Source organism: Cynocephalus volans, chromosome 3 (genome assembly GCF_027409185.1).
Source record: "Cynocephalus volans isolate mCynVol1 chromosome 3, mCynVol1.pri, whole genome shotgun sequence".
NCBI lineage: Eukaryota > Metazoa > Chordata > Mammalia > Dermoptera > Cynocephalidae > Cynocephalus > Cynocephalus volans.
In genome coordinates this window covers 27,457,593-27,480,731 of record NC_084462.1, presented here as the reverse complement: position 1 = coordinate 27,480,731, position 23,139 = coordinate 27,457,593, and the positions used below count along the sequence as shown (strand labels likewise).

The window sequence follows — 23,139 nt, the reverse complement described above, 5'->3', positions numbered from 1 at the left end:
AGGCTGGGAAGTGAAAAAGACAGCAAGGAAACCTGTTGCCCAACTGGGTTTCCCAAGACCTGGTTGAGGGATGGACACTGGAAGGACTGGATCTTCATTAATGGGAGGACATGTCAGATCACAGTCCAAAATGTCCAGCAAACAGCCAACAGCCCTCCATCTCTATTGGACATTAACAGTAACCAAACAAGAGCAATCCTCTGGTTCACATCTCAGTTCAGAAGACCTGAACATACGCCACAGTCCCTCAGGAGACCTGAAGGCTGGGGTCACAGGGCCAGCATCAGTGATAAAGGCCACATTTACATCTGATGCTGACGGGCTGCATCTGACAGGGCAGATAGCAGCAGTTTATTTACCACTTGTGAAAACGTCTGGGATGAATAGGCCTTTTCACTGCTTCCTCTCAAGCCTCTTTTGTAGAGAGATGTAGGTAGCAACAAAGGAGAGATTTATCACCATAAGCCTGTTCAGCAGCTGTTTTCTTGTTGTTACTTATTTAACTTCTCTCTCGAGAGAGAGCAGTTATCTGCCCCGCTAAGCAGGTGTTTAAGGCAGGTGATTTTGTTTCCATTAATTTTCTTAAGTAATCGTAGACCAGACTAGAGGGTTATCTCATGCACTCATGGGGAAACTTTATCCTGCGCCTGCTAAATCACAAGCTGTGTGCTTGGTAGAAACGTTAGATTCTGCTCCCCATTGGGTTCCAGCATCTTCAAATCTCTAATTCTAGCACTAAGCAGAACGTAAGAGGCATAGCCCATCCCTACCCCTTGACACTGGTCTGTCTTCCGCAGTAACATGCTAGAGGTAGAGTGAGGATGGAGGCTTTCGAGTTCTCAGGAAAAACCAGATTAAGAGAAGACTGACTCTTCACTTCAAAGCCCAGCTAAATTACCACATTAATGACAATACTCGTAGTTTCATACATGAAAAAGTTTTAAAAGAATTTAAAGCTCAAGGCTGTACAAACCTATAAATTTAACCTCCAGGTCTGGATGAACTTTCCAATAGTGACCTTCCTTAGGGGCAGGCCTACAGTACACGCATTCTGCACTATACCCGTGTTACTAGCTGCAACAAAGAACTTTCTATACCCCCACCCACCCCCAGTTACGGATAGCCACTATTCACCAGATGGCCAAAGAGAGAAACGCACTTCTCTACACTGGCCAAAATCCTGAAGCTTTTTATTCTACTCCAGCCCTCTGATTACCTTTAATCTTCTCCTACTGTAGAGCCATTTGCAGAAGGAGCAAACATTCGGTGACACATTTCCTTCTCTTTATCCACATAGTCACTGTAATAGCTGTAGAGAGAAATACACACTAGTTAGAGAAAGTTTGTGTTGGTAGGAGGTGACATCTGGTGGCTGGAATTCTCCACTCAAGGTCCACAAACACTGAAAATACAGCAGGCCTTACACTGAATCAGGAGGGGGTGGAAGTGATGCTGGAGAGGTAGGAAAGACAGGGAAAGCTCCCAAGAGCTGTTTAGGAAGCCCTTAGACAAAAAGCCCCTAATTTGAAAAGACTGTCAGAGAAGCTCCAGGCTGAGTCTTGCCAAGTGACCCCCACACTCAGCAGCCTCTAACTTATCTTGATATTTTACTGCTAAAGAATGGTCAGCTCCCCAAATTTCTACATCTAACCTGACAGGATACTTTCACTTTTTTATCCATCTTTTTTTTGGCAGCTGGCCAGTACGCTGGCAGGATACTTTTAAATACCAGAAAATAAATTACTGGAAAGTCCTAAAAGGCCTGAAATGTAACAATTGGATCCAAATGTAAAAGATGCACACACCTCAGATTCCTAATGACAATAAAGTTTTAATGAGCAATCTGAATTGAATGTTTAATGTTAAAAGGAGTAGAGAATCTCACCAATACAGAAGAAAAAAAAAAAAAACCTTAAAACACAGTAGACAGATCAGTAGGTGATGAAATTATGGTGACTCCTATTTATATGTTGACATTTTCAAAGTTTTCTACAATGAATATGTAACTTCTATAATCAGAAAAAAACAATTACACTACTAAAGACTGTGTCTTTATCACTTGGGTAACAAGGAGGTCAATTCATACCTATGGGTATGAATCAGACCTGAAAGGCTCGTTTCCCATCACAGCAGGACGTTTGACACACCCTTCCGCAGTCGGTTCTCAGTTGGTAACTAGGGAAGAGTATCCGAAGAAGACCCTTTTTAAAAATTATACTGGCGCAGCTCTGTAGGGGGCGCTTATTTGCAGGGTAGGGGGAACGGGGAAGTGGGAAACGGTCCAGACATAGTTTGGCAGTCTGTCCCACCTGCCCCCAGGAGCCGCTGGTTTAGCACACTGAGCACTTCAGAAAACCAGCATTAGTGGGGGCTGCCTCATAACACAGTCAGTCCTTTACCCAGGTGGACAGACCAGAACCACAGCCACATCTCACATCTCCTGCTCTGTTCGCGTTCTTGCAAATAGAGCTCTCACCGGGCCAGTTTCTTCAGCTCGCTATTGATGTCATGACTGAAGGGTCGTTCCTTCTGGGCTCGAACTAAAAAATCCCGGGCCTTCTGATACTCAGCCATGAGGAGACAAGCCTGTCATAAAGGACAGAATTTTAAAAGCATACTTTAGGAAAGGCAACACGTTTGCAGCGCCGGAGTTGAGCACGGCTGTTACCTCTTCTTGGATATTTGTTCCCCAGTCCCTGCCCGCCAACTCACCTGTCCACACCTGAAGAGGGCCTTGGCATTTTTCTGGTCAATGACCAGAGCCTGCTCTCCATAGCGCAGGGACATGGTGGGCTTGTCCAGCTTCAGGTACGTAAAAGACAGGTTAAGGAGAACAGCAAGCTTGGCGGCCTCCAGCAGGTGCTGGTCTTCAGGGGGCGCTAGCCGCCGGTGCAGAAGCAACAAGGCCTGTGCAGAGGGAAGGCGCCCGTCAAGAGGAGTAACAGTCTGACGTACTCACACATAAAATCCTGAAGAATCCACACACACAAAATGATTAGAGCTAAAGAAACACGCTCAGCGAGTGTTGCAGGACGTAGACCAATCTATGAAAGTCAGTTATGTTTCTATACTCTGGCAATAAACAGTACAAAAATGAAATAAAGAAAACAACTCCATTTACAATTGCATCAAAAAGAATAAAATACGTATCAATAAACTTTTAAAAAGTGTGAGACTTATATACCAAAACCCGCAAAATATTGTTGAAAGACACTAAAGATCTAAATGAATGGAAAGACATCCTACGTTCATGACTGGAAGACTTCATATCGTTAAGATGTCAGTAATTCCCCAAACTGATCTACAGATTCAATGCAACCCCTACCAAAATTTCAACAGCTTTTTTTTTGCAGAAATGGACAGGTCAATTTGAAAATTCATGTGGAAATTCAAGGGACCTCCAAGTAACCAAAACATTCTTGAAAAAAAACAAAACTGGAGGACTCACACTTCCCAATTTCAGAACTTTAACTAAAGCTACGGTCATCAAGTCAGTGTGGTACCGGCAATAAGGAGAGACAAATAAAAAACCAATGGAATAGAACTGAGAGTCCAGAAATAAACCCATTCTTCTAGTCAACTGCTTTTCAACAAGTGTGCTAAGACCATTCAGTGGGGGAAAGAACAGTCATTTCATCAAAAGGTGCTGGAACAACTGGATAATAACACACAAAAGAATAAAGTTGTACCTTTACCTTACACTATTTACAAAATTTAATTCAAAATAGATCAGTGACCTAAAAGTAAGAGCTAAAAGTCTAAGACTCTTAGAAGAACACATAGGTGTAGATCTTCATAACCTTGGATTAGATAATGGTTTCTTAGCTATAATACCAAAAGCACAAATAAGGAAGGAATAAATAAACTGGACTTCATACAAATTTACAACTTTTGTGTTTCAAAGGACAATATCAAGAAAGTGAAAAGACACCCACAGAATAGGAGAAAATATTTTCAAACTATATATATGATAATGGTCTAGTATCCAGAATATATAGACAACTCTTACAACTCAACAATAAAAAGACAACTAATCCAATTAAAGATGTGCAAAGGATTTGAACAGACCTTTCTCTGAAGAAGATATACAAACAGCCAATAAACCCATGACAATATGCTCAACATCATTAGTCATCAGGGGTAAAAATCAAAACCACAATGAGATACCACTTTACACCCACCAGGATGGCCATAATTTTTAAAATGTAACATAAGCGTTGGCAAGGATGTGAAGTTAGAACACTTGTATATTGCTGGAAAGAATGAAAATGGTGCAGCTGCTGTAGAAAACAGTTTGGCAGTTCCTTGAAAATCTAAACATAGAGTTACCATACATCCCAGCAATTACACTCCTAGGTACATACCCAAGAAAACTGAAAACATATGTCCACACAAGAACCTCAACACAAATATTCTTAACAGCACTATTCATAATAAACAAGAAGTAGAAACACCCAAATGTCCACCAATCATGAACGGACAAACAAAAGGCAAGAGAGCCATATAATGGGGCATAGGTTGGCCCTAAAAAGAATGAAGTTTGGTATCTGCTGCAATATGATGAACCTTGAACACATCATGCTAAGCGAAGAAGCCAGTCACACAGGTTACATATCTGATCATTCTACTTACATGAAATGTCCAGAATGGGCAAATCCACAGAAACAAATTAAAACGGAGGTTACCAGAGGCTGGAGGTGTGGTGGGAATGGTGAGTAACCGCTAACAGGTATGGAGTTTCTTTTTGGGATGATGATAATGTTCTGGAATTAGACAGTGGTGATGGTTGCACAACCTTGTTAATACACTAAAAATCACCGAATTCTACACTTGAAAAGCATGAGTTTTATGGTATGTAAATCATACCTCAACAACAACAAAAAAATTTTAAAAACCCCGAAAAACTGAAGAACTCTGCCAATGTGCCAGAGAATTCCCTGGGACCCCTTTGGAAGGTGCGAGTAGAACGGAAGAACTGCAAAGCATGTCAGAAGCTGGTACTGTAGGGAGAAAGTCACGAGCCTTCCTTTGTCTTCCCTTATATCTCTAAGCCCTGGGCATGCATTACCCAAGTTTCTGTCAACTGGCCCCACACCTTCTGAATGAATTCAGATCTCGTTCACATCGCCAACCTGGATCTTTCACCTAAATCCTGGTCCCATACCAAAACTGAATCATGATACAATTTGTCTGTCACCTGAAACAGTCTTCTATGGCCATCCTTACCTGGTTATTCTCATCAGGAATCAAAGCTAAAAGCAACAAATTTCTTTCCCAGTTACTCCTTGCTTTTAAATTTTTTCTCAGGCCAGAAACCTTGAAGAAATCCCATTCTTCTGTTTCCTTTGTCATGTACATATAAAATTTCATCAAGTCTAACCATTCATTTTTTGGAAGTATTTCCAGAACATTTTCTACTATTTGCATAATTCATACCTTCTTTAACACATTCCCAGATCCTTTAGCAGGTTTAGCTGCAATATGCCTAGCACAGTGCCTAACACAAAATAGATACTAATGAAACTTTGTCCCTTGAACATGTCCTACATACAGTGGTGTGCTGGTGTTTAATAACCAGCTCTCAGAGGGAGGTGGAACCCTGCTTTATAGCATTTGCCTATTTCTGTGGTGTAAATATTCCCACCATAGCTGATTTCAAGCTGCCAAAGTGATATTAACCAGGTCATAAAATTCCTGAAACTTTTACGATGGAAACTTTGAGCTTTCATGAGCTCCAGCAATCACTGCCTTGCCTCTTCCCCAAATATGACTTTTATCAACTCACTCACTGGTTCCCTACCGATATGGTTTGAGTATGTGCACCCCTGCCAAAGCTCGTGCTGAAATCTGATCCCCAATGTGGCCATGCTGGGAGGCAGAACATTTAAGAGGTAGGCCTAATGGGAGGTATTTGGGTCATGGGGGTAGATGCCTCATGAATTGCTCAGTGCCCTCACTGGGGAGTGAGTGAGCTCTCAGGCATTTCCTGAGAGAGCTGGTTGTTAAAAAGAGCTGGGCACCTTCCTCCTCCCCCCCCCCACCGCTTTCTCTTTTGCCATGCAATCTCTGTACATGTTGGCTCCCATGCTGCTTTCTGCCATGAGAAGCAGCAGCCTGAGGCCCACACGAGATGCAGCTGTCCCAGAATTGTGATCTGGAAGAGGAAATGAGGCCAGAAAGGAGAAGTGAAGGGAGAATAACTCCATGTTTCAACTTTAAAATGACTTGTGTCTGGGGTCCCCAGCCAGGGCAGTGATTAATATCACTTTAGTAGCTTGAAATCAACTATGGCGGCAATATTTACACCACAGAAATAGGCAAATGCTATAAAGCAGGGCCACCAGGCTGCTGCTGGAAGTGCCCTGGGCTCCCAGGTTGGGGGGAGGGGGTTGCCGAGGGCCTCAGCCATGCCCCCACAAAGTCCACATCCAGCCAAGCCGAAACCAAGTCGACGGAAGCCCCCTGGGGCTCCCTTGTCGGAACGAGGGGGGTGCCACAGGCCTTGACCACTCTCCCCTCCTTCCTCTTCCACCCTTTTCCCTTCCTCCTTTCCCTCTCCCCCTCCCCCAATTGCTCCACAACATCTTAGAATGTAAAATAATAATAATAATACTAAATAAATTTTAAAGACAAATGAATAAATAAATAAAATGACTTGTTCCTCTGGGCCCGACAAAGCAGAATTTCACTGGAATTTATTAACATCAAGAAACCTACTGTTTAGATTATAATAAATGTAACCATTTATCTAAGTCCTGCAAATGCAATTAACCTTGTTTTGTAGATCAAAGACATCCCGGAAAAACAAAGTAATTACTAACCTGTTATGTTTTAAACAACGTATGGAACCTTATTTTACCGCTCAAACTTCCATATTTTTTATTATGAAAACTCTTCTCCTTTCTTTTAAGTGGGCAGACTTTCTCTTCATTGTGAGAGGTAGTCTCCCCCGATTTGCAAATCTAACAAAGCACCTCCTTAAAATTTTCTTATAGACTGAAGTCCTTTGCTTCAACAAGCCAAATAAATCCCATTGTTTATAAATTACCCAGTCCTACGTATTCTGTTATAGCAACATAAAAATGAATTAATACACCTACCATCTACTTCATCAAGTCAAAATCCATCCATACACATTTTAATGTCTTCCTGAATCTAGCCGCCACATCTCTATTTCCCTACTATTTTTCAGGAAGGAACCTACCAACTGCACCCTGAAGAGGTTCTGTTCACTTTCACACCTTTGCTCATTTTTTTTCTCCTGCCCACGGTTAATTTTTCCTTCTACTTCCCTAAGTGCCATTGCATCCATCTAGACTCAGCTAAAAGCCCCATTTCTTCTGTAAGAAGCCTCTACAAGTTGTTCTAGCCCACAAAATCTTCCCCTTCTCTGAAAAACTACAGCACTAAGTACCTACCTTAGTCCATTCAGACTGCTAGAACAAAAACAAAAAGAAAACTGCTAGAACAAAAACACCATAAGGTAGTTAGCTTATAAACAATAGAAATTCATTGCTCACAGTTCTGGAGGCTGGGAAATCCAGAATCAGAGTGCAGCCAGATTCGGTGTCTGGTGAGGGCTTGCTCTCTGGTTCACTGATTGTGCCAGCTAGCTATGTCCTCACATGGTAGAAGGGGCCAGGCAGCAGCTCTCGAGGGCCTCCTTTAGAGGGGCACTAATCCTTTCATGAAGGCTCCATCCTCATGACCCCATCACCTCCTAAAGGTCCCACCTCCAAATACCATCACATTGGTCATTAGGTTTTAATATATGAATTTTGCGGAAACACAAACACCCAGACCAAAGGCATTTGTTAATTGTTGGAGCCGCATTTTATCTTCACAACTAGATTCAAATTCTTTCAGAACAAGAACCCTGCCTGATACTTCTAGTGTGACCCATACTATGTTGTGCAAAAGGCTGGAAACACAGTGGTGCTCAATAAATATCAATCTGCTGCTCCAAAGACAGGAAATTTCTAATAGGAAAAGGCATGCGAAACTTGCTGTCTGAGCGAGGCAGACAACACACATCCTCTACTCTCTCCTAACCCTAAAGGTATAAGAAAGGTATGCTCCAACAAGAGCAAAGGACAGGAGAAGGACCAATAACAACCCAATGTTGTCAGAGTGGACGGCGGTCAATAACCAACTTCGGAGAGCACAGTGCCAGTATAAAAGGGGCAGGTCTGCAGCCCAAAGACACGAGAGCCCCAGGCACTGACAGAATGAGGAATGAGAGCCATCAGAGGGTGCAAGCGGGGCTGAGCAAAGGAGGACAGGTCAAATGTTCTCTCCACGCACTGTCCCTAAACGTCCAGACGGCCACCACCTCAGGAATCAGTGGTCTAGTTTCTAAAGAAATGAAAACAAAGGGGTTCTTGATTCAGGGGCAGGATAGAACAGAGGGCAGGAAGGTGGTATACTGACACCAGGGGTATGAAAGTCTCAGTGACAGACAGTGAGAACCTTGGTCCTGTTCCCCTGCTTGGCTCCCAGACACCGGTAGCTAGGCACAGCCACTGGGTGGAAGATGGGAGAACAAATGGCCTGGAAGGAAACATCTGCATACTCTGATGTGTGGAGTCTCTATCTGATCACACTGTAACCTGCCCCACCAAACACCTGGAGTTCCCAATCAGCTTTCTGATGCCTCTTTCAAACCTTAAGGGTCACCGGAAGATCACCAGCCATTTGAGGAAAGCCTCTGTGGGAGGGGTGGCCTTCTGTCTCCCAAGTAGATGTTCTCTTCTTCTTCCACAATAACAGGATTTTTTTGCTAGAAACATGTACAACCACAATATAGGTATTTGCTAGCCTTCCCTGCAGCCAGGCATGGCCAAGAGAACAGATTCTGGAAAACATAATTCAGTAGAAGTGTCATATGGCAGGAACCTTCCTTAAAGGAGAGTTGGTACATGTCCTCCACCCTTTCTTCCCTTCTGCTGCCTAGAACTCAGAGATCGCCATCCTGGACCATAAGGCCCAGAGTCCCACTCTAGAACACATGTGAAGCAGAGCCACCAACCAGGCCTGGTTTGCAGACCTCTAGCCTTTCACATGAATGAAAAATAAACTAGATCACCATAATTACAGGTCTCTGTGACTTGCCACCAAACAATGCAAATGAACACAGAAAACCAAACAGAAAAAGAGTTTAGATTAAAAAAGATGATTCAGAGAGAAGAAAACTTAAAAATTATAATCAGTAGTCTTAAAAGGTAAGAGAAAATAATGCATATATGAAACCAGAACAGAATGCTGGAAAAAAGAAACAGAACAAAGAGGTTTTGAAAAAAAATTTTTAATGAAAAATTCATTAGAAGAAATGGCAAAAAAAAAAAAAAAAAAAAGTCAAGGAAAGCTCCCAGACTAGAAGCTCAATCCAGGAATCTGATAATTAATTAATAGGAGTTTCAGAAAAAGAGAGCAGTGGAGAAAGACAGAAGCAAATTATCAAAGAAATAACTCAAGACTCAAGAAATGTTCTCAGAGCTGAGGAAAAATTTCCTGAAAGAAAATACAAAGGGCTCAACACAACAAATTTAAAAACACATACAGAGGCACATCACTGTAAAATGTTGTAAGATCACTAACATGACAGGAAAGAAAAAAGATCCTCAGCCTTATAACATCAAAGTCACGGGTTTGGATCCCCATACCAGCCAGATGACAAAAGAAAACAAAAAACAAAAGAAAGAAAAAGAATCATAAACTCTTTCCAGAGAAAAAACATAGGTTACATATAAAGGTATAGGAACCTAGATGGTATTAGACTTAACAGCAATTCTAGAAGTATAAAAAAAATATTTTTAGACATACAACAATGTACTCTATCAAAACAAAGGAGCAAATTGAGAAAAATAATGGGAAATTCACAAAACAGAATCACAGGGTAGCCCCAGGACAAGAGCTGTGCAGTGGGCCCAGAAAGCATCCAGCCTGACTAGGAGCTCCAGTGGAGACGTCCCCAGAAAAACATGGGACTAATGGATGACAGGCCTGACCACATGGAAAATTGTGTTGAAAGGAGCTTTCTACTGCTGTGGGCAAGTTTAGGAAGGAACAGTGATAGGTATATAGAAAACTGAACAAACAAAGAAGCAATTTAAGGGGCAAAAAAGGGGGATGCTGCACAAGAAAGGGGATATAATCATAGTAAATTACTTGGCTCTGCAGTACGTCATATTTATACACCCTTAACGATGTAAGACTGAATCCTGATTTTTAAAATTGCGACACAACAACACTGGGAAAACAGAAGTGAGGTGACAGTGAGGTCTAAAGCCTCAGCTTTCATAATGAGAGATCAAAAATGTCAGAAAGACCAACAAAGCACGTTATTTGTAAATGCAGACTACCAGAGAAAACAGCAGACACAATTAAAAAGTGATAGCCTCAGGGGATCAAACTGAGGAAACAGGATTAGGGGATGCAAGGAGTGAAGTGGGTTTTTTGTGGGAAAAATGTTTTTCAAGTAAGCAGGCTATCTCTCCAGAAGCTTTACAAGTAACAGTATCCACGATTCAACTTGACCATGAGGCAAAATCTCTACCTTCCAAGTTTAGAAACCTGTTTTTCTCACACCCCAAATGACAAATGCGCAGGCATGTGCTCCCCCGTCTTCACTCCCTGGCTTGTATTCGAAGGAGCCAAATGTGGCAGATCCTGTTACCCAATATCCATGTCCCCCTTCTTCTAACAGAACCCCCATTTAATTCAAAGCAGCAGTGTACTAACTGAAAAACTACATTTTCCAACTTCCCATACAGCTAAGAAGAGTGTTCATAAAACATGGTCTGGCCAAGGAAATAGAAAGGGAAGACACTGGGAGGACTTCTGGAAAGCTCTTAACATAAATAAACAAACATCAGATGCCTCCAGACTCTTTTCTGCTCCCTTCGTCCAGACCAGGTGACCATGTAATGCTGCTGAGTGACCTTGTGAGGAGGAGACGAGGACACATACAAGGTTGGTTAAGAAGAAAGACAAAGGAACCTGGATCCCTGAGGCTTTGTGGAACTGCCTCCCTTCAGACTTGGACTGCATTTCTTCAGAATTCTCCTTATGTGAAAAAAAATAAATTTCTAGTTTATTTTTCAGGATTCTGTTACTTTCAGCTGATTGCAAATCTTGAATAGTTTAGGATTGGCATGCAGTGAAACAAAGTCAGCATGCCTCTAGCTTCGAAACTGTCCTGTTTGCCTCTAGAACCTAGAGTAGTTTGGCACACAAAAACTGCTCATATTTGCTGAAGTAATCGAATTACAAAGGAAGCAGAAAACTGCTGTCAGCATAACCTACACAAGAAGCTAAATCACAATGAGAAGGTTTTGGTGAGACTGGAATGACTCCAGAGTCAGATGAATCTCCACTGTCAGAGAGACAAAATGAAGATGGCAAACAGAGAAACCAGATGGTAGAGGATCTACTACTTGGATGGCAATGTTTTAACTAATAAAGTTTATTTTATAGAGCAGTGGGATGGGAATTTTTAAAACTTCTAACCTAAGGGCCGGCCCGTGGCTCACTTGGGAGAGCGTGGTGCTGACAACACCAAGTCAAGGGTTAAGATCCCTTTACCGGTCATCTTTTAAAAACAAAACAAAACAAAAAACAAACTTCTAACTTAAATATATGTGCATACAGTTAAGAACAAAAATAAGGGCATAACTCAATAAATTTTCACAACCTAAACACACCCATTAACCAGCATCCAGAACATAGAACATTACTAGGTGCCTCCTAAACCCCCTTTGTCCCCTCTCCCAGTCATTATCCCTTTGGCATGAAAGTTTTTTTTTTTTAAGTGAGATTTTTCTTAATGGCTGCCCATAAAAAGTAGGGAAAGAGACAAAGTCTGTGTTTTTTAAGCAAGCAAGTTTTCTGGATCTAAACTCACCCTTAACTTTGAAAGCATTCTTACCCGTTTATATCTCACTTTGGCATCACAGAAACGATTTTGGCGGAAAAGGTAGTTGCCAAACTCCCGTTCAGTAGCTGCCACTTTTAGGACCTTCTGAAGAGGAAATTGGTTTTGTTGCTCCTGGGGATGAAAGATACGAAGAATACCCAGCAAGGAAACCAAAGCCATATGCCAAGTGTTACTATGGCTGTTAGTTTTTCTTTTAGATTCTGAACTTTTGTTTACTGCCTTATGTGTACAGAGGTCATCTCTGAATTACAACAGTCGCTGCGGCAGGTTGGTGTTATAACTGGTCCCATCTTACAGACTAGAGCCAGAAGGCAGTCCACTTCTTCAGTCTTTCCAACATGTTCCATGAAGCAGTCTCCCATGCAATTAGAAACTGATGGGACTTGCCAAGCACAGAAATCGAGGCTCACAACCACCCTTTATCCAACAAGCATTTAACAGGTCTTGGTTTGCCCTGGTGGTCTTTATGGTCATGATGCTTTACCCTGGCTACATATCAGAATCACCCACAGTGCTCTTTTGTCCTGGCCCCATCCCCAGAGATCTCAAATCAGTACACCACTGGTGGGAGCCAGGCATCTGCAAGAACCCCTACTCTGTAGAAAGATGAGAAAAAGGTGAGATCCCTCACTTGGGGTGCTGACAATTTAGCTGGGAGACACCACATGTAGATGTAAACCCTGGGATGGACATCTTGGGCCTCATATACAGTGTGCGACAGCATGATAAAGACAGTGCATATGACTGTTGATGGCATTAGAAGCCCTGTACCTATGGAATAAGGTTAAGTGAAAGTCTACAAAGAAAAGGCAAAACTTAAGACATGAGGACACTGATCATATATCCTAGTTTCCCTGGGACTGTCCCAGTTTACACCTGATGTTCTGGGTATCCCATCCAGTTAGTAGCCTTTTTCACTCTCAAGTGTCCTGGGTTGGACAATCAATTATCCAATCACCCTAATTATGAGCTACCAATGCCTGACTTGCTGGAAATCAAACTCACTGCTGGAAAGCAAATGATCACCGTCTCTTAGGGAGAACTAGGCAAAGAGCGACCGAAGGATCAGCTCAAACTGCTAACGCATAACAAACCCTGGCCTTACCTTGGCCCAGCACATTTATCCATACACGAGAGTCACTGCTAAGGTGGACTAGGAAGCGGAGGAATGACACACAAGAGCCTGGCGGGGAACCTGGGGTATATGATCATCAGCAAGGAGGGTAGGCTATCTAGAATTACCACAAACCCATCCCACTCTCTATAAAGTACTGACATCTGTGTTCTGGAACTTACAGTTGAGAGAGCACAAAACTCGTCTGACTCAGCAGAGTCTAGGAAGTCAAGCAGCTCAATCTCAAACAGAACAGTGGTGTTTGGGGGGAACAGGGGAGGGCAGCCCAGCGCTCCATAGGCGTAGGATGGTCTGAATAGAAACCTGGCTAGTTCCCCTCTCCGCATGCTCAGAAGACCCAGTTCCATGCCTCTAAGGGTGATATCTGGAAGAAGAGACAAAGAAGTTGGTTGAAACTTGCCCATCAGCTTCTTCCCCATCCAAGTGCAAACTTCTCCATGTGCTATTCCAAGACTTCTGCATTGTGGACCCAACTCACTTTTCAACCTTGCGTCCCACTACCACCACCCATTCCCAAACTCCAGCTTCTCCAGGCTCAGCAGTATTCTGGCCTCTACATCTACATCTTTGTCATGTAGTTCCTTCTTCCTACGATGTCTTCCTCCTCACCCCATGCCAGCTTCTACCTTGGTTGAAATCTTATTCAAACTTCAGGACTCGTTTTAAATGCCCTCTCTTCCACGAAGCCTTCCCTAATCCTCCCAGCCCTGAGTTAACTGTGCCTTCATTAAGCACACCCACAACACTGCTTATACCTCCCAGGCACTCATCCAATTCTACTAGGTTGTCTGAATGCGGGTCAGTCTCCTCCACCCACTGTGAAGACCTTAAGGGCAGAGGCATTCTAATCTTCTAAGTATAGCCTCTCTTTTCTCCAGGCATTGTGGGAAATAAGCATTCAATAGATGTTTATTTAATAGATGAACAAAGAAAAGTGCCCAATGGTTAAATCAAGATGCAACGGTAACCTTGCCACGTAGGCCATCTCCCAAATATCGAGGTCTCAATGGGAAATGTGGAAGAGACTATGGCTGGTTTACCAAAAACCCGGCCTCAGAAAAATCAACTCAAAGACTCTCTGCACCGGACAGAGTTTTCCCATCCTAAGGCATTTCTTCCCCAAGCAATCCCTTACTTTTCCAGCTCCCAATCTGAATTACCCTCTCCAAGTTTCATTAGCCGAGGAGTTTTCCTAAAGCAATTAGAATCGAAGGGCTTGTCCATGTGCTCCAGATATCCAGAATATTTCACTAGAACAGAGGAAAGATAAGAGTGTAAGAAGAACAGACCAAAACACCCACACCTCCATAATAGCAAGTCTCTTTCATCACCACACAGAAACAATGAATTAGATGAGTTTAAGTTGCCCAGCTCCCTGAGCTATAGGAATGAACCTTTTCCTCTTTCTTCACGTGCCTCCGAGTGTTCACTGCTCACCGTGGCATCACGCAGGGGGAAACAGTGTCCCTTACTTTCCTCTTAAAATCCTCAATTCAAACAAAGCATTTCTGACCCTATAAAATGCTGTTTTCTGAAAACGTGGTCTCCCTCGCCCCAAAGGAGAGTACAAATACATGGTCCCCGAGGACAAACAGCAGGTGCCGCAGGCCATACCTAGCACCGAAGCATCAGGTGTCACCAGTTCTCCAGCACCCTCTCGGATGACATCCTTCAGTACTCCTCGGTCCCCAGAAATGTCCAGCATCCTCTGACTTAACCGCTCATACAGGGACTGGTGGAGAACGAAAGCCAGACCTCAGACCTCGGACCCACCCGACTGGCCACCAATGCTACCCGGGCCTCCAGCGCCGTCCCTCACCTGGCCGGGGGCGTCTTTCCCATCCAGGACTCCCCTGTTCCGGGCGCTGTCCCCCATGTCCGCGCTGGCCGCCCGCGGCGAGAGCCCCAGCCCGCCGCCCTGCCCGCTGAGACTCCGGGAGGCTCTGAAGGCCCCGGCCACCGGCCCTTTATACCCGGCAGTCCCCTTCCGACGGTGGCGTTCCGCTGTTCCAAGGCCTCCAGCAGCCGCCGCTCATCACTTCTCTCCAACGTCCGCCAACGGCCCTCGCGCGCCCTGGGAGCTGCAGACGGCGCGCGGGTGCACGTGACAGCGGGCGCGAGGGACACCACGGGGAGGGCACGCACGCGGGTGTGGGCGGAGCATGATGGGGCACGTGACGGGGACGTAGGGATGGGGCGGGGCAGGAGGCGGGGCGGGTACCAAGCCGGGTCGAGGGCTTGTGCACAGCGCGATGGGGCACGTGGCTGGCGGCAGGCTGGCGGGGACGCCACAACTGCCCGCCGCTGGCCGCGGCAGGCCTCCTCCGCTGTGTCGCAGAGAAATTTAGGCCCAGACAGGACTTTAACATCAAACCGCCCAGTTCCTGAGGGCAAAAAGTGATAGGTCTCACCTTCTCATGGTCTAGTGCCCCAAATCTGCTGCCCCTACTCCCTTGCAGTTTGAAGGAAAAATGGTCCTTGCCCCTATTCCCGTTTTCCCGGGATCCTTCCCATCTTGTCGCTCAAGGACTTGACTCCCGTGGGTATTCCCTCTCTTCTGCACCCACTTTGCCTGGCTGCTGGATCATTTCCTTCAGCCTCTGCATGACCTAAAATCTCCTGCCTTAAAGCATATGAGCCTGCCTTTGTCCCAGGAAGCCTTCCAGCTACAGGTGGCCCACTGCGGCTCTTCACTTTGGAGAGAAACTTCTCCAAAGTGTGGCTGCAAAGGCCTTTTTATTATTGTCTCCACCTCCTCCCCCTGCATTTTGTCTTTAGCCCACTTCAATACCACTTGCCCTTGCACCATGCCACGGAGACTGCTCTTGCTGCTAAATCCATCAGACACCCCTTTGTCCTCAGATTACCAGACTTGTCTGCAGTGGTCAAAGTTGACCTCTCACGTTTAAGCTTTTTTCTCTTGGCTCTTTATTAGTTTTCCATAGCCGTTGTAACAAATTACCACCACGGTAGCTACTTAAAGCATAATCTACTTCTTACTTCACAGTTGTGTGGTTTAGAGTTTGATACGGTTCTCACTGGGCTAAAATCAAGGTGTCAGCAAGGCTGCATTACTTACTGGACGCTCTGGGAAGAATCTGCTGCAGGTTCATTCAGGTTGTTGCGGAATCTAAATCCCTGCAGGCTCGAGGTCCCCTCTCCTTGCTGACTGTCAGCCAGGGGCCTCCTTCCTGTCCTTGCAAACGGGCCCCTGCATCTCAAGAGTCAGCAACAGTGCATCGAATCCTTCTCATGCCTGGCATCCTCTTGCCATCTCCGGTGCTGCATTTTTCTCTGACTCCAGCCAGAGGAAGTGCTCTGTTTTTAAGGGCTCATAGGATTAGATTGGGCCCGCAGAGATAATTCAGAGCCGTGACTTTAACTACATCTGTGAAGTCCGTTTTGCCATGTAAGGTAACAGATTCACAGATTCCAGGAATTAGGGCATGAGCATCTTTGGGAGGCCATTCTGCCTACCACAGCTTCCTGGACACTGCCCTCTCTCCTGGTTTTCCTCCTACCTCACTGGCTGAGCCTTCTCAGTCGTCGTCCTTTTCCTTAACAGTAGCAACCTCAGAGCCCTGTTCTTGGATCTTGGGCCCTTCCCTTTCTATTTCCAGTCCCTGAGAGATCCTGACCATTCCCACAGGTTTAAATGTGATGTACTTAAACAGGTGATATATAGTCAGCCAGCCTAGGGCCTCCCCTGAGCTCCAGGCTCCTGTGTCCAATGGCCTTTTTCAGTGGTTCTGAAAGTGTAATTGCCACACCAGCAGCATCAGTACTGCCTGGCAACTTGTTAGAAATGCATCCTTGGGCCCATCCCTGTACTCTTGAAATAGAAACTCTGGGGGCAGGGCCCAGCAATATGTGGTTTAACAAGCTCCTGGTGTGATTCTGTTGTTTGCCGAAGTCTGCAGACCACTGGGCTACTCAGCTGCTCCACCCGGACTTCCTCAGGCATCCGGCTGCAGATTCCCCCATTTTTTCCCTTTCCACCTCATGCTTCTCAGTATCAGTGGTTGCCATCACCGACCGTCCATCTGGGTGCTCAAGCCACTATTATCTTATACCGCAGCCAGAGTGATGTTTTAAAAATATAAATCAGATATTCCCTTGCCTTAAAACATCCCAAAACTGAGGGTGCGGTGCTGATGGCACCGAGGCTGCGGGTTCAAATCCTGTATAGGGATGGCCGGTGCGCTCACTAGCTGAGCGTGGTGCGGACGACACTGTGCTGAGGGTTGCAATCCCCTTGCCAGTCAAAAAAAAAAAGTCCCCAAACTCTCACTACCCTTGAAGTTAAATCCATACCTTTGCCCTGGCCTACAGAGTCTCCCTGCCAACCCCTCAGGCCTCATCTCCTGAGGTTCCCTCTCACTTCTTATGCTTCTGCTACCCAGCTCTCCTTTCTGGTGACCTCACAAATACCAAGCTCTTTCCAGCATCAGGGCCTTTGCACTTGCTGACCCATTGCCTGGACTGCCATCCTTCAGCCTTTTAAGTGGCTGGCTTCTTTGTATCTTTCAGGGGTTAGCTCAACTATCCCCTTTTCAAAGACATTGCCCTGCCCCTTTCTAAAGTCGTACCTCACACAATCCATCACCCCATTCCTTTCTTTCTCACCAGTCTGTTTACTTCCTGCATAACATTTAACACTACAGCAGTCCCCCTTTATCCGTGGAGAATATGTTCCAAGACTCCCAGTGGATGCCTGAAACCACAGATAGTACTGAATCCTATATACACCATGTGTTTTCCTATACATACATACATACAATAAAGTTTAACTTATAACTTAGGCACAGTAAGAGATTAACAATAACTAATAATAAACAATTATAACAGTATACTGTTACAAAAGTTTTGTGAATTGGTTGGTTAGAGGGTTGTGCTGATGACACCAAGGTCCAGGGTTTGATCCCTGTACCAGCCAGCCACCAAAAACAAAAGTTTTGTGAATGTGGTGTCTCTCTCTCTTTCACAATATCTTATCGTATGTAATATTTTTGGACCATGGTTGACTGCAGGTAACTGAAACTGTGGAAAGTGAAACCATGGCTAAGGGGAACTACTGTATTATATTGCTTATTTTTGACTGAATACAACCCCCATGTATTAGTCCGTTTTGTGTCGCTCTAACAATAACTGAGACTGGGTAATTTATAAAGAATAGAGGTTTATTTAGCTTACAGTTCTGGGACAGCTGCATCTGGCATGGGCCTCTGGCTGCTTCTACTCATGGCAGAAAGTGGCAGGCAGCCGGTGGGTACAAGCAGATCACATGGTGAGAGGAAGCAAGAGAGAGAGAAAGGGAGAGTCTCACTCTCTCTGCTTCCACCATCTTGCAATGTGAGACCCCTGGGTCACTGTCACCACCACCAGATGGACTTTGGACTTCCCAGCCTCAGAAACTATAAGCAATAAATTTTGCTTTTCTTTATAAATCACCCAGTTCCAGGTATTTTGTTATAAGCAACAGAAACGGGCTAATACATCCCATCCCCATTATAGTATAAACTTCAAAAGGACAGGGACTTCGTCTTGTTCTGTACCATATCCCTAATACTCAGCTAATGCTTGACACATTGCAGGTTTTCAATAAATATTTGTTGAGTTAACATATAAAATTAGTCTTCTACTTGAGATAGGAGGTGTTCAGTTTCCATGGGTTTGGGTTTCAGGACACATCTCTGGGATCCAAGCCATTCCCCAAGGTCTCAGACCCCTCCTCGAGGCCCTCCTCTAGAAGAGAGTTACTCTTCCTTACTGGACCTATTTTTGGTATCAACATGGGGAAATTGAGACCTCTGGGGGTTGGCTTATGCAAATCCAGTGGCTGGGCCTTCTAAGTAGAAAGGGGTTATATAACCCTAGTAGCCGAGCATGCTCAGTAAAGTGGAATTTATCCTTCGAATGACCTTCCACTGTAGGCACTAAAGAGAGTAGAATATTCTTGAATATGTATGGTGCATGTGGTAGAATTTGACCAATGAACATGCCCTAAAAGGAGACCAACTGAGCATGTGCAAGACTATGTTACAGGATAGGCTTCTGGTCAAGATGGCAGAATAGACGGTCCCCAGCATCACTCTCTCCCACTAATCAACGAATTTACAACTATTAAAAGGCAATGACAGTCCAGCTGGGGCTGCTAGACTTCAGGGGAAGCGGAGGAGAGACCAATGGAGTTCATGAAGTTGGGAGAAGCCACAATGAGAGAAAGAAAGGATCGCTCCCACCATTTCAAACCCTAGCTGCTTTGAGGCTGGAGCTGGTGAGCACACAGAACAAGAGCTGGCAAAAGCCACAGCTGTATCCTTCCTATGAAGTTGCTTGGAGGTGGCAGGGGAGAAGAGGGCCTTGGTGGCCGCTAGGCCAGCAAGACCACTAGAAGGGTTCCTGTGGACCCACATAGGAGCAAGGAGCCACAGACAAGTGAAAATAAGAACCACTCAGAGGCCAGTGAGTCATCACAAGGGACCAGCACATGGTCTGCCCTATGGGAAATGTTTCGAGTGCAGGTGGTGGGGGCGACAGGCCACCAGGGGAACATTGAGGCACAGGAGGAACAGCTGATCTGCCCCTCAATCAGCACAGGACCACTCTGTGGAGACTGGTCAGGAATTGAGAACTGTAGGGGGTACAGTTTGCTGAAAAGACTCAGGTCCAGACCAGAGTTTCCACACAACCCAGGTGTACTGGATCTTGCAAGACCCAGAAGTGCTCACAAGGTCAACAATTAAAACCTGAGCTGCACAAAAATCCTTCCCCAGAGAATCAGCAGCAAAGAAGCAATTTAGCTCCACCACAGGGCTCAAGTGTTGGTTCTCTTAGGAAGTTCCCTCATTTTAGAAGTAACCAAAGGACAACAAATTAGTTCCAGTGCAGAGTTTAAGTGGTGGGAACAGTGAATAATCCAACACAGAACTGAAAGAAAAAATACTCACAGATTAGAGACAAAGTTTGATATTAACCAGTAAAGATCCAACACCACCAAAGAACACCTATAAAACCTAGAAGGACCAAAACCCCCTGGGCTCCAAAGCTGGAGAGGGGGGTGGGCTATAGGCCTCAGCCATGCCCCACTGAAGACAGCAGCCAGCACACTGACCACCACCAGGCCACCACTGGAAGCACCCCAGGCTCCCAAGCCAGGGTGGTGGGGACAAGAGCCTTAACCATGCTAACCCAACATCTGCAAACAGCCCAGTGACAACCACCACGCTGCCACCAGAAACTCCCTGGGCTCCCGTGCCCGGGCAGTAGGGGGCCAAGGGCTTCAGCCACACCCTCCTGACATCTGCATCCAGCCCAGTAACAACCAAGCCACCACTGGAAGCCCCCAGTCTCCCCGGCTGGAATGAGGGGGTGCACAGGTCTCTGCCATGCCCCCCATCTCTCCCCCTCTCCCCCAACTGCTCAGCAACAACAGTTTAGAAGGTAAAGAAAATGATATTAAAAGAAAAAAAAGACTATGTTACATAATTGGGAACCAATCCCTTAGTTGACTATTCACTAGATATCATGAATATGTATTAGATAACAAAATTATAAAAGCGGGATCCCAGCAGGAGGCGGGGTTGTTGCTCGTTTTCCTGGAGCCAGCCTACACTCTGCTTGTGCAGTGTGTATTTCTTTTTGTGTTAAACTTATTTTCAACAAGTGGCTGCTCACTCTCTTGAGCCAGCCTGTACACTGTACTAAACTTTAAGTGTGGTTTTTTGTTTTTTTTTTTTAGTTTTTGTATTAAACTTGGTGGGGGCCCTACTCAGTCTCTGGAGCTAGGCTGCACTGAGAAATCTGTGAAATCTGTATCTCATTTGTTACATTAAACCTGTTCTCACTTTCTCCTGTGACTCTGCTCTCGAATTCTTTCCTGTGGTCGAGTCAAGAACCTAATAAGAGGATAGGGTGGGTTGAGGCTTCCCAGTCCCTCTCCTCTGGTATCATACCTGCCTATGCCAGACCTTGGCCTTGCTTGTCACTGGGGTAGAGACTTCATCCTTCTGGCAGACATGGGTGCTTAGGCTTTCTTGGGACCATGATCTGCTGTCCTAGAGCTCCCTCTTTCTTTCTTTCTTTTCTTTCTTTCTCTCTCTCTCTTTCTTTCTTTCTTTCTTTCTTTCTTTCTTTCTTTCTTTCTTTCTTTCTTTCTTTCTTTCTTTCTTTCTTTCTTTCTTTCTTTCTTTCTTTCTTTCTTTCTTTCTTTCTTTTTAAAAAAAGATGGCTGGTAAGGGGATCTTAACCCTTGACTTGGTATTGTCAGCACCACGCTCTCCCAAGTGAGCTAACCGGCCATCCCTATATAGGGATCTAAACCCATGGCCTTGGTGTTATCAGCACTGCACTCTCCCGAGTGAGCCACGGGCCGGCCCTAGAGCTCCCTATTTCTCAACACTCCTGAAAACCCTCTCCCACTCCTGTCTTTTCCAATCAATAATTCCCCACAACACCCCTGTAACATATACAGTATAATATGACCGAATATTCATCAACTGTATAGCAGAATGTCATTGAGCTTCTAAACCTTGAAAGACTTCACATAAAAAAATTCATAACTTAATAGTATTGAGTATTGAGCGAAAGAAGTCAGGCACAAAAGTGCCTTCTATGTGATCTTCTTTATACAAAATTCAAAAACAGGCACATGATGATATAACGATATAAGTCAGGATAGTGGCTGCCCTTGTTAGGGGTTCGGACTAGAGGCACGAGGGAGCCTTCTGGGTGCTGGAAGCATTCTACTCCCTGATCTTGAGAGTGAGTATGCACACGTAAAATGTACAGCAAACTCTATGGTTATGACTGGTGCACTCAAGACTGACAGGTTAGCACAGTTGCTCAGAGTGTGGTGCTGATAACACCAAGGTCTGGGTTTTGATCCCTATACTGGCCAGCTGCCAAAAAAAAAAAAAAAAAAAAAACTGTAAAAATAAAAAGATTGGTGCACTTTAACTTACACCTCAATTAAAAGATCTAAGTAAGTAAATAAAATATCTTCAAATTCTTAAGAGAGAGAGAGAGAGATTCAGAAAGAACTGTGTCCCGGCACGTGTCTGCTCCTGTCTGGGTTGGTAAGGTGGGACGGCGTTCCTAGTCCTTCTGTCTCTGCCCCTCCCCCCATCCTGACCAAGGCCAGCACCTGAATGTCACAGTTATCAGAGCGGGCACAACAGAGGCTGCCTCCCCAGTCCCGTGATGTGACCCAGTTTCCACCTGATTCTAGGTGACCTTGGGGACACAGAGGTGTTGCTGGGAAAGGGGAAGAGAGAAGAGGCAGAGATCAGGCAGTGGAGGAGGCGTCCAGCTGCACCACCGAGGACTCTGTATCTGCTGTCCCATCCCGGGAAGAAGAAAAGGCCGAGTGATTCAGTCAGTGATGCTGGTTTGAGGCCCCAGCAGACCGTGAGAAACAGGTAGTCCAGTGTCGAGCTGTCCCTGGGTCTGCTGCTGACTTTAGCCACTGTGATTCTCCTCTCTCCTTGCTAATCCGTTTTCACAGGATAGAGCCTTCTAGGTCCCAGACTCTTGGCAACAGTATTGTTCTAGGACAGAACTCTCTGCTCTAGAATTGCTGGAGCATCTATTATAAACGCAGGTTTCTGGGTCCCAGTGGAGGCCCTGAAGCAGAATCCGTGGAGGTGGGACTCAGGAATCTATATTATAAATGATTTCAACAGTTGCTCGAAATTTTAAGGACTGATCTGGAAGGTGGGAAGGAGCTTTGCTTGTTTTTGCTGTCCAGCATGCCTGCTGGGGCTGGACATTATTGGTCTCACTCCAAATGACCCAGCTGATGGCTCTTTTCAGGTTTACCTCCACATCTAAGTACAAAATGTAGAATAATACATCTCCATGTGACCATTTTTTCATTTAAGTCCTTTGTTTTGCAGATGGGGAAACTGAGGTCCAAGGTCATAGTGGGTTAGGACTGGCATCCAGGACCAACATCCTTCCCTCTAAAATTCTGGTGGTCCTTGGGGTTGGGGGCAGTGGCTAGTGCTGCGCAGGAGGGGCGGGGGCAGGATCGAGGGTGGCTGCCTGTGTTTCAGCCTGGGCAGCGTGG

The 23,139-nt window shown here is 45.1% G+C and overlaps 1 protein-coding gene across 1 annotated transcript; it reads right to left on the bottom strand.

Moving 5' to 3' along the window:
* Nucleotides 1–1,218: 1,218 nt before the first annotated feature.
* FKBP6 (FKBP prolyl isomerase family member 6 (inactive)) lies at nucleotides 1,219–14,946 on the bottom strand. Its single transcript, XM_063091857.1, has 8 exons — nucleotides 14,890–14,946; nucleotides 14,685–14,802; nucleotides 14,231–14,320; nucleotides 13,232–13,434; nucleotides 11,927–12,046; nucleotides 2,713–2,907; nucleotides 2,477–2,586; nucleotides 1,219–1,309 (listed from the first exon to the last, which is right to left on the bottom strand). The coding sequence occupies exons 1-8, from the start codon at nucleotides 14,944–14,946 to the stop codon at nucleotides 1,219–1,221; spliced, it is 984 nt and encodes a 327-aa protein (XP_062947927.1).
* Between the last annotated feature and the right edge of the window lie 8,193 nt (nucleotides 14,947–23,139).